This window comes from Macaca mulatta, chromosome 12, assembly GCF_049350105.2.
Source record: "Macaca mulatta isolate MMU2019108-1 chromosome 12, T2T-MMU8v2.0, whole genome shotgun sequence".
Lineage (NCBI taxonomy): Eukaryota > Metazoa > Chordata > Mammalia > Primates > Cercopithecidae > Macaca > Macaca mulatta.
In genome coordinates this window covers 124780800-124792388 of record NC_133417.1, presented here as the reverse complement: position 1 = coordinate 124792388, position 11589 = coordinate 124780800, and the positions used below count along the sequence as shown (strand labels likewise).

Here is an 11589-nt window from a genome sequence, read left to right as displayed (position 1 = left end):
ACCACCATTCCTGGCAGAGGCCACGCAGTTTGGCACATTTATAAAAGATGTAAAACAGAGTGGGGTGGGGGAGACAGAAGCATGAGGTGTCCAGGTTGGCATGACAGACACCAGACATGCACCGTGCATTTCAGCCCCTCCCCAACTCCCTTCCCAACCCAGCCCAGAGCAGCACCCCCCACCCCCATCTCCTGCCACTGCCCTCAGGCTGGTGGCTTTGCAGAGGCCAGGGGACCACGGTGAGGGGTGCTACAGTTTGCCCCATAGACAAGGACAAGAACCCTTAGATGAGTCTGGCTGGGAGGCAGGGCGATGGGAAGGAAGGTAGCCCCTCCGCGGAGACATGCAGGAGGTGGCCCATGGGACCCCGGCGGGGGGTGAGGAGGTGGGGTTGAGCCTGGAGAAACCCTACCAGTCAGAAATCTAAGGCAAGGGTCCCAGCGTCCCCTCCAAGCCCGCCCACCCCTGCACACATACACACAGACACACGGGCAACACACTCACAACCCTGAGCACACCCCAATGGGGTTCACACCCCGAGTTCCTCAGGAGCCTCTTGGGAGCTTGGGAGGGGGCTTTCCTCTCAGGCCAAGACTCGCCTGAGACAATCCTCCCTTCTAGTGACCAGGCCAGCCCTCTCCAGGCTGGGGAGAGGGACAGCCAAAGCCAGGGGGCTAAGTGGCAGCCTAGCAGGCCTCCCCGAGCTGGCAGAGCTGGTGACAGCAGAGTCTAGACAGGCAGATATGGCTATACCCGCACCGGGGGGCCTGAGCAGGCTGTCAGAGGCCCCCGGGACCCATACTCATAGTCCGCATCTGTGGGTGAGGCCATGAAGGAGCTCAGGGAGCTCCCGGTCTGCCGGTCTCGGAAGCTCTGGATATAGCTCTGTGGGGGAGCAAACATAGGTGTGAGAGTCCCACCGCAGAATCCTGCCCTAAAAGCCACCTCTTCCTGAATTCCTACATGCCTGACACCCCTATAGACTGCCATAGATCCAGAGTCCACAGCCCTGAGACCCCACCACATAACCATATCCCACTTAAAACCCATACTGAGGGCACCTTTCCCCCAATCCCCCCATCAGCTGGACCCACCAAGCCCCTGGTGCGTGGCCTCCGATGCATGGACAAATAGGCCTTCTAGATAGCAACCAGTCCATGGGGAAAGCCCAGTCCTGTTTGGACAGAGTTTCCACACTTCCTTCTCATTCTGGCTGGATGGGCCCAGGGAGCTCACCGGGGAGAGGACGTCTCCATTGAAGCGTTTGATGGGCACTGGCCTGCGCCGATAAGCAGGGTCTGGGGGCCCAGGCCTGGGAGGAGCCCGGGGACCTCTGGGGGGAGCCCGAGGAGGTCTCTTTTTCCGCCTTTTCTCCTTGCGATCTTCCTGCTGCCGAATCCGCATCAGTTGCACACGTCGGCGCTGCCGGCTGATGACCACTGTGGTGGGATGGGTAGAGAAGGAGCTCAGAGGACTGTGCGCCTTATTTCCCCTGAGCCCTCCCTCTCTCTTCCCACCTGAGGCTCTAGGCTTCCAGATTCCTCTTGTCCATAACCCCTTACTCCCACCCTGTCACTTCCTTTCCTGGTCTCCTGCCTCTCAGAGGGGACTTCCCGCTGTTGTTGTTTTCTTCCATAGGTCTTTATGGAAGACTCCTAGGCTTCCAGGTACCCCCTTCCAGGCTGTCATCCCTCTCCCAATCACCTAGGCCAGCCACCATCATCTTTCCACTGGACAATCACAGCTGCTTCTTCACTGGTTTTCCCTACACTTGCTCCCTCTAATGCTTTCTACACTCAGCAGCAGAATGAGCATCCCAAAAACTAAATTAGATTCTATCTTCCCCTACTTTAAACCCTCCAGTGGTGTCTTATTGCCCTTCCAACAAAATGTGGAGTGCTTCTTATGACCCAGAGGGTCCACGCAATCACCCTGGCTCCCACACCTCACCTTCCATACTCCTGCCCCACTTCCTCAAACAAGCTGAGCTCATTCCTTCTCAGGGCCCTCGCCCTTGCTGTTTCCTCTTCTCTAGCTCTTTGCATGGCTGGCCCCTTAGCCTTCAAGTGCCTGCTTACATATCACCTCCTTCAAGTAGCCTTCCCTGACCACCCTAACTCTAATAGCTTCCATAGGTCACTCTTTCACATTACCCTGCATGTCTCTGTCATATCACTCTACACAACTGGAATCATCTGGTTTGTTTGCATCTCTGTTATCTGTCTCCTGCCTGCCCTGAATGTACACCCATAAGGACAGGAACCTTGTCTGTGTTATCTCTGCTGTATCCCTGGTGCCTGGAATGGTGTCGGTGCAGAGCCAACACTCCATATGTTGTTGTGGAATGAATGATGGCACCTGGGTCCTATCCTCACAGACCCTGAGCAAGTCAGCTCTCTACAGCCATCGAGGCCTTCTGCTGCTGTCCCCTACTCCTCAGTCACTCGGCCCCCCACCCATCCCTGGCCACCCACTCCTCTCATGTCCACCTTGGCCTGTGCCCCCTTACCTTCCGTGTGGGAGTCCCCCTCAGCTGTCACCCGCCACTGCACCAGAATGCCCATGAGGCTGAGCAGGGGCCAGAGTGCCAGCAAGGCCCAGCTTCGCCAGCAGAGGGGGGGCACAGGAGCGGCCCGGAGTCGCTCCACCACGTAGCGCCCCAGCAGTAGCAGCTCGGCGAAGTAGTCAGCGGCAGTGGCGATGAGCGCAGCACCAGTCACGGCGGTGGCCAGGGTAGTGAGTGGGCGGGGCCAGCGCAGAGTGAGCAGGGCACAGAGCAGGCCGCCCCCCAGCAGCAGCCCCAGTGGACCCCACACGGAGCCTGGCTGGTAGTAGGGTGCGGAGCCCAGCAGGGCAGCAGCTGCGAGCAGCAGGCCAAGCAGCAGCCCCACCAGGAAGAGGCCCACGCTGCGCACGAGCATGGCCACCAGCCCGCAGAGCAGCCCGATGCCCAGCGCGATGCCCGCGCTCGCCCCAGCACTCAGCTGCGTCTCTAGCACCCGCTCTCGGTAGCACAGGAGGAAGATGACCACCGAGCCAAACAGCAACCCAGTGAGGAAGAGCACTGCCTTGAAGCAGCGGTAACCTGGAGGGGAACAGGGGCTAGTGAGGGGCCAAGATGAGGGCACCAGGCTGGAGGGAGCAGGTCCGAGGGGTCAAGGACATGGGATCCCAGGGGAACCAGAGACAAACACACTAAGATCAGAGAATTGAGGGTCACTGGGGTCATGAGGGCATCAGTGATGGGGCCATTGAGGTCAAGGGAGGTTAGAGAGATAGGGCTGTTGGCAGTCAATGGGAAAGCAGACATAACCATTGAGATCATGAGGGTTGATATATTTGAGGATCACAAGAGTTAGGATAAATCTTTCGAGTCAAGGGTGACTCCGTGCATTGCTGTCATTGGGATCATAGGAGTCAGAGAGATAAGTCATTGGGATCCCAAGAGGATCAGCAAAAGAGTCAGTGGGGTCTTTGAGAAGGGATTGCTCACAGAGATGAGGTATTTGGAAATCATAATAAACTCGAGGGCTGGGCGTGGTGGCAGCACTTTGGGAGGCCGAGGCGGGTGGATCACAAGGTCAGGAGTTCGAGACCAGCCTGATCAACATGGTGAAACCCTGTCTCTATTAAAAATACAAAAAATTAGCCGGGCATGGTGGCGCGCACCCGTAATCCCAGCTACTCAGGAGGCTGAGGCAGGGGAATCACTTGAACCCAGGAGGCAGAGGTTGCAGTGAGCCAAGATCGCACCATTGCACTCCAGCCTGGGTGACAGAGCAAGACTCTGTCTCAAAAAAAAAAAAAAAAAGTTGAGAGGTGAGGGTCACACAGGTTCAGAAAGATGAGTTTTTGAGGGTCACAGGGCTTCAGAGATATGGCACCACTGAAAGGTTACAAAGAGGACAGAGAAGCAGAGTTATTGGGGAGTTGTCCTGGAAAATGAGGTATTTGTAGGTTAGGGAGATTGACAGAAATAGAATCATTGAGAGTATAAAATGATTTCCAAGAGAGAGGAACACTGAGACCAAAACAAGGAATTACTGGGATCACAGTATGGGGAGGGGTGATCAAATGATGAGGTTATAGGGATTAGAGAGGAGTAACCAGTGATCAAAGCTAGGAGTAATAGAGGGGGTCAGAGGGATGGAAGGTAATGACATAACTGGAGGTGAGGGGAGGTGGAGGTCACTAAGGCTTACATGAGGTCACACAGAATCAAAGAGAAGGAAATAGTGTTTGTGGAGTTTCAGAAATAAGGAGGTTATAGGGCCATTAGGCCCATTAGAGATACCTGAAAGGGTGAGGGAAGTGGAGATTCTGAATAGTTGGAAAGATGGAAATCAGAGGTGGGGGTCAAGGAGTCAGGGAGAGCCAAAGAGAAAGATAACAGAGGAGAGTCACTTCCAGGAGTAGGGGGAAGTATGAGAGTCCAGGAGGCTCTGTGAGCAGAGAGAGGAGTAGGGTGTGGACAAGGGCTCAGAGTCCATGAGCCTGGGAGTAGTGGTATCCAAGAGGGGTAGGATGTCAGGAAGCCCAGGAGAGGGAATATGAGGCCACATTGAGCAACATGCAGAGGGAGTGGGTACAGATATGGAGGGGGTGAGGTGATACAGAATCCTCAGAGGCCCAGAACGTGTCCTGAACCCTTGCGGGGGGCACTTCCTCCTGCCTACTCTTCAGTTGTTCAGCCCAGAGTTTGGGGGAGGAATGGGAGGGACCATCTGGCTCCCAACCCTGTCTACCCACCCACTGTAGGAGGAGGCTGCAGAACACAAGTCTTGCACTACCTCTGCCCAACCTGGAACCCCAGCCCCCAAGCCTCATTTGCCCCCCACAGGTCCCACTCACCTATAATTCTCCTCCCAGAGGCTTTCTTTGGGCCCCCAGCTTCAGAGCTCACTCTCCCCTCGGAAGTTCTGTAACTCTTGCTGCAGAGCCACTGGTCACTTACTCCCATTACAGTGGGCCACTAGCCCATATGGCACATTTATGCATATTCGAAAAAGGTGTGCCTTTCTCTAGGCAAAGCAGCTTTGTACCAAGGCCCAGATTTTGTCAGGCAGAGCATGAGCTGGACTTTAGCCCCCACTTGCCCACTCAGCTGAGTTCCCTTATTTAGTACCCATCCTGTACAAGTATTCACAGCAGCTCTGATTACCGGAGCCTGCCTTATAGGCTGGATGGATGTGTGTGACCACCATCCAGCCCGCTCTAATATGTATCCCAGGTGTAAATGCTCCAGGGAGTCTCCTCCCTGTCAGATGATATGCCCTATGGTAAGGGACCATGTGTAATGACCCTGCTAAGTGTTTTCAGTGCCTACCTAGCACAGTGACCCAAACACATCCTCACCACAATAGCTACTATCTATTGAATGCTTATTGATTCTTATAACACTACATGAGACAAATGTGATCATTGTTCAGATGAGAAAACTGAGGCGCAGACAGATTAATGTGCCCAAGACATCACAATTAGTAACTGCAAAGCTAAGTAAATTCAAACTCAGGTGTGCCTAATCCAAAAACCTGTGTTTCCTATAATATAGAGTCTAGACAATCTATAAATGTGTGGGATGAAAGAAAAGGAAGAATTATTCACAATGGTAGAGGGATTCAGAGAAGACTTGAGGGGCTCAGAAAAAGAACTCGGGAAAACACAGGGTAGCTCAGGTGAGGGATGAGATGGGGATCTCACCGAAGAAGCAGTAGACGACTCCAAACAAACAGCACATGATGCAGACGAGGGCCGGCAGTGCCTGGTACCTGCGCTCCAGGGGCTGTTCACAAGGGGCACCCCAGAAGGCATCATCTGGCTCAGGAGGCAGTAGCTGGAACCGCAGTGTTGCCACAGTCCCCGGCATAATGCTGGGAATAGAAGGGAGTCACCCTCCCAAGTTAACCTGACAGAGGGAAAGTTGGGGTCACAGAGGAGTCCTGGGTCCCCACCAGGATGGGGGTAGGAGAGGGATTGGGAGAACTCAGCAAGGACAGTGGACAAAGGAGTGGTATCCACATTTGTGCAGCTCTGGAAGCATCTCTGGAGTGGAGAGCAAAGACAAAGGGAAACAAAAGTGCCTGGCTAGAGGAGACTGGGATGAAGTTAAAAGAGGGACGGGAGTCAGGGGGGATGAGGGGAGTGTGCTGCCAGTGAGAAGAAGGCAGCCAAGAGATTCGTCTGTGGGCGGCTCAATATGGGATTGTCCAAGATTTACCTGGGCTGGAGGCGACCTGAGCTTCTGAGTGAAAGAGACTGTGTAGACGCCCGAGGGGCCGGGGTTGCGGGGCGCCACAGGCTCCAATTGACTGGGGTCCAGGGAAAGTCCGTCGTGCGAGGAAGGGGGCTGCTGGGCCGCAGAGACTGGTCTCGGCGCGGTGGCGGCGCCGCTCCACCTCCAACACCGGCTGGCACTCCAGTCCCGCGGCGTCCGGGAACTCGGTTTGGGCCTGGGGAAGGGGAAGGAGCAGGAGCCGGGGCTCGGGCCGCCCCAGAACCGCGGCCCCATGCCCTGAGCCCGCCCGCGGCCTTTGGTGCTGATGGACAGCTCCGGCCTCTGCTCCTGACGTCACTCAGGGCGCACCATCCAGGCAGGGGCGGGCTGCTTCTGACGTCACCCGGGACGCACCAACCACGCCGCGGGAGGCAGGGGACTCCGCCCCCGGCGTCTCCCTCTCCCGCACCGAGGTGGGGGCACTTCCGGGGGCCCTTCCCCTTTAACCTCCCCCTTCTCCTCCCTCTCCGGTAGCGGGAGCTCGAGACCCCACCCCGGGGGCGGGGCCCTTGCAGTGACACGTCGGACAGCTGCGGCCGCGGCTGAGGCTCTGGGGCCGAGCGCAAGAACCCTGCGCACCCTAGAGCAGCTGCTGGAGGGGAATCGAGGCGCGGCCCCGGGGATTCGACTCGGGTCGCTGGCTCTGCTCTGCGGGGAGGGAGCGGGCCCGCCCGCGGGACCCGAGCCCTCTGGATCCGCCCCCTCCCCGGTCCCGCCCCCTCGGAGCCTCCTCTGGCTGCTCTGGGGCTTCGCCAGGGCCGGGGACCCGCGGTCCGGGCGCCATGCGGGCATCGCTGCTGCTGTCGGTGCTGCGGCCCGCAGGGCCCGTGGCCGTGGGCATCTCCCTGGGCTTCACCCTGAGCCTGCTCAGCGTCACCTGGGTGGAGGAGCCGTGCGGCCCAGGCCCGCCCCAACCTGGAGACTCTGAGCTGCCGCCGCGCGGCAACACCAACGCGGCGCGACGGCCCAACTCAGTGCAGCCCGGAGCGGAGCGCGAGAAGCCCGGGACCGGCGCAGGCGCCGGGGAGAATTGGGAGCCGCGCGTCTTGCCCTACCATCCCGCACAGCCCGGCCAGGCCGCCAAAAAGGCCGTCAGGTAGTGATCGGCTGCGCCTGCTCCACCCACTGGGCAGCGGCTGGGACGCGCGCGGGGAAGCAGCCCGGGCCCGGGTCGGGCTCCGGAAGGAAGGGGCTGGCGAGCCAGGAAGTCTTTGGGCCCCGATAACTTCCGATGGCCCTGCCTTCCCCAAGAGTCGTGGGGCCAGTCCGAGGCTTTCTCTGGGCCCTATCCCGGCCTGGGCTGAACTTGCTGGCCTGTGTCCTAAACCGACTCGACCCGATGGCTCCCCAAAGATCCTACTAGCTCCCTGGCTGGGCTACTGGGGTTAGAGAAATGACTTGTATATAGGGTTGAGTGTACAGAAACAGGGAAAGAGAAAGGCGAGAACTAGGATTTACCTGGATCTCTTGTTCCTGAGTGGGTTACAAGGGCCACCTCAGGGTGAGCTGGGGGAGGGAGCGCCCATCCCATTAATGTATCTGCTGATGAGTTGAAATAATTTCTAAGTAACATTGGGTTCAAATGCTGGTTCTGCAATTTACCTTCTGCTTTAACAAAGGTAAGTTCCTGGAGCCCCTGAGTCCAGTTTGCCCCTCCCCGCAAAAACACTCAGTACACCCCTATGCCAAACGTTCCTTTATATCATTTATGTGAGGCATTTGTGGCAAAATGACATATTTATATAGAAATGAGTAGATACATGGTATGTCCAGCATTTGGCTGGACAGACAGATATAATCAGATATAATTAAACAGATATAATCAGTCTCATTTTACAGATGGCTCAGGTTAAATAACACGCTTAAGGACATAGCTACTAAGTAGCGAACCCTGGAGTCAGACCCACAATATCTCTCTCCTATCTGGGTGGGTGTTGCCATCTCACAAATGCAAAGAACTACCTGTGTAAGACCATTTCGTTTAAATCCTCATGACCCCTGGGAGAGAGGGTTTATTCTTATCCTATTCATAGGTGAGAACACAGATGCAGAGAAGACGCGACCTGCCAGAGTTTGTGCTGACCACCCCCTCCACCCCCCTCCACCCCCCACCCCGTTGTCTTTTTCATAACCTTGTGCCATCTCCTCCCCTAGGACCCGCTACATCAGCACGGAGCTGGGCATCAGGCAGAGGCTGCTGGTGGCGGTGCTGACCTCTCAGGCCACGCTGCCCACCCTGGGCGTGGCCGTGAACCGCACGCTGGGGCACCGGCTGGAGCGTGTGGTATTCCTGACGGGCGCACGGGGCCGCCGGGCCCCACCTGGCATGGCGGTGGTGACGCTGGGCGAGGAGCGACCCATCGGGCACCTGCACCTGGCGCTGCGCCACCTGCTGGAGCAGCACGGCGACGACTTTGACTGGTTCTTCCTGGTGCCTGACACCACCTACACCGAGGCGCACGGCCTGGCCCGCCTAACTGGCCACCTCAGCCTGGCCTCCGCCGCCCACCTGTACCTGGGCCGGCCCCAGGACTTCATCGGCGGAGAGCCCACCCCCGGCCGCTACTGCCATGGAGGCTTTGGGGTGCTGCTCTCGCGCATGCTGCTGCAGCAGCTGCGCCCCCACCTGGAAGGCTGCCGCAACGACATCGTCAGTGCGCGCCCTGACGAGTGGCTGGGTCGCTGCATTCTCGATGCCACCGGGGTGGGCTGCACTGGTGACCATGAGGTGGGATGATAAGCTATCCCGGCGATACCTCCTGTCATGTTCAAATCCCTCTGAGAGGCAAAGGGGTGGTGGAGCTACAGGCCTGGTTTTCCATGCCAATTCGGACATTTATTTTCTATCCCTGTGACCCCGGGTAGATTACTCAATATCCTGGGCTTCAGTAGCTTCCTCTGTGCCAATAGAAATAATTATTGCTCGGAGTTGTTACAAGGATTAGGGAAAATAAGGGAGCCTTGTACATAATAGGCATTTGATGTTAGTTATTGTTTTAGCCCTTGGACAGCTCTGAGACAGGACACATGCCCATTTCGCAGATGAGCTAGCAGAGGCATGCTGAAGGTCACACAGACTCACAACTGGTCAAGGTAGACTTAAACCCTCAGACTGTAAGTCCACAACAGGTCATAGACTGAGGAGATGAGATACTCACTATGAGACAATGGAAGACAATGCCAGCTCATAACAGATCCCCTCCCTTCCTCTCCCCAGGGGGTGCACTATAGCCATCTGGAGCTGAGCCCTGGGGAGCCAGTGCAGGAGGGGGACCTTCGTTTCCGAAGTGCCCTGACAGCCCACCCTGTGCGTGACCCTGTGCACATGTACCAGCTGCACAAGGCTTTCGCCCGAGCTGAACTGGAACGCACATACCAGGAGATCCAGGAGTTACAGGTATGGTCTAGGTCTGGGCATGGCGGAGTGAGGGGCACAGGATCTGAGAGGTCACAGAGATCCCAGAGAAATGAAAAGTTAGCACTAGAATCACAGAACAAAACTACTTCCCAGCCCCTGCCTGTTTCTACGTTCTCTGATGAGCCTCCAGGCTCTTAGGCTGTCTATGCTGGGGAAATGATAGGTAAGGACCCTGGGTGGGCAGGGGACTAGTGACCCATCCTGAGTGGCACCTGCTGCCTACCCAGTCCCCCAGCTGTGTGCTGCTCCTCTGGTCTGCCCCTTACTCATGGCCTGTTTCTCTGATCCAGTGGGAGATCCAGAATACCAGCCGTCTGGCCGTTGATGGTGACCGGGCAGCTGCCTGGCCTGTGGGCATTCCAGCACCATCCCGCCCGGCCTCCCGCTTTGAGGTGCTGCGCTGGGACTATTTCACGGAGCAGCACGCTTTCTCCTGCGCCGATGGCTCACCCCGCTGCCCACTGCGTGGGGCTGATCGGGCTGATGTGGCTGATGTTCTGGGGACAGCTCTAGAGGAGCTCAACCGCCGCTACCACCCGGCCTTGCGGCTCCAGAAGCAGCAACTGGTGAATGGCTACCGACGCTTTGATCCAGCCCGGGGTATGGAATACACACTGGACTTGCAACTGGAGGCACTGACCCCCCAGGGAGGCCGCCGGCCCCTCACTCGCCGAGTACAGCTGCTCCGGCCGCTGAGCCGCGTGGAGATCTTGCCTGTGCCCTATGTCACTGAGGCCTCACGTCTCACTGTGCTCCTGCCTCTAGCTGCGGCTGAGCGTGACCTGGCCCCTGGCTTCCTGGAGGCCTTTGCCACTGCAGCACTGGAGCCTGGTGATGCTGCGGCAGCCCTGACCCTGCTGCTACTGTATGAGCCGCGCCAGGCCCAGCGCGCAGCCCACGCAGATGTCTTCGCACCTGTCAAGGCCCACGTGGCAGAGCTGGAGCGGCGTTTCCCCGGCGCCCGGGTGCCATGGCTCAGTGTTCAGACAGCCGCACCCTCACCACTGCGCCTCATGGATCTACTCTCCAAGAAGCACCCACTGGACACACTGTTCCTGCTGGCCGGGCCAGACACGGTGCTCACGCCTGACTTCCTGAACCGCTGCCGCATGCATGCCATCTCCGGCTGGCAGGCCTTCTTTCCCATGCACTTCCAAGCCTTCCACCCAGCTGTGGCCCCACCACAAGGGCCTGGGCCCCCAGAGCTGGGCCGTGACACTGGCCGCTTTGATCGCCAGGCAGCCAGCGAGGCCTGCTTCTACAACTCCGACTACGTGGCAGCCCGTGGTCGCCTGGCGGCAGCCTCAGAACAAGAAGAGGAGCTGCTGGAGAGCCTGGACGTGTACGAGCTGTTCCTCCACTTCTCCAGTCTGCATGTGCTGCGGGCAGTGGAGCCGGCGCTGCTGCAGCGCTACCGGGCCCAGACATGCAGCGCGAGGCTCAGTGAGGACCTATACCACCGCTGCCGCCAGAGTGTGCTTGAGGGCCTCGGATCCCGAACCCAGCTGGCCATGCTACTCTTTGAGCAGGAGCAGGGCAACAGCACCTGACCCCACCTGTCCCCGTGGGCCGTGGCATGGCCACACCCCACCCCACTCCTCCCCCAAAACCAGAGCTACCTGCCAGCCTCGCTGGGCAGGGCTGGCCATAGCCAGACCCCAAGCTGGCCCGCTGGTCCCCTCTCTGGCTTTGTGGGTCCCTGGGCTCTGGACAAGCACTGGGGGAGGTGCCCCCAGAGCCACCCACTTCTTGCCCCAAACCCAGTTTCCTTGCCCCCTGACGCTGCTGATTCGGGCTGTGGCCTCCACATATTTATGCAGTACAGTCTGCCTGACGCCAGCCCTGCCTCTGGGCCCTGGGGGCTGGGCTGTAGAAGAGTTGTTAGGGAAGCAGGGAG

At 58.1% G+C, this 11589-nt stretch overlaps 2 protein-coding genes across 3 annotated transcripts; one reads left to right on the top strand and one right to left on the bottom strand.

Annotated features, from left to right (window-relative positions):
• Positions 1 to 7: 7 nt before the first annotated feature.
• On the bottom strand, positions 8 to 6813 carry TMEM198 (transmembrane protein 198). 2 transcript variants are annotated; one of them, NM_001194308.2, is given in 5 exon segments: positions 8 to 885; positions 1237 to 1439; positions 2510 to 3085; positions 5701 to 5905; positions 6218 to 6813. In NM_001194308.2, coding segments are annotated over 4 exon segments (1083 nt in total). In that variant the 5' UTR covers positions 5867 to 5905; positions 6218 to 6813; the 3' UTR covers positions 8 to 747.
• A 9-nt stretch (positions 6814 to 6822) lies between these two features.
• Positions 6823 to 11559, top strand: CHPF (chondroitin polymerizing factor). Its single transcript, NM_001261199.1, is given in 4 exon segments — positions 6823 to 7370; positions 8429 to 9002; positions 9492 to 9671; positions 9983 to 11559. Coding segments are annotated over 4 exon segments (2328 nt in total). The 5' UTR covers positions 6823 to 7056; the 3' UTR covers positions 11243 to 11559.
• Positions 11560 to 11589: the final 30 nt, after the last annotated feature.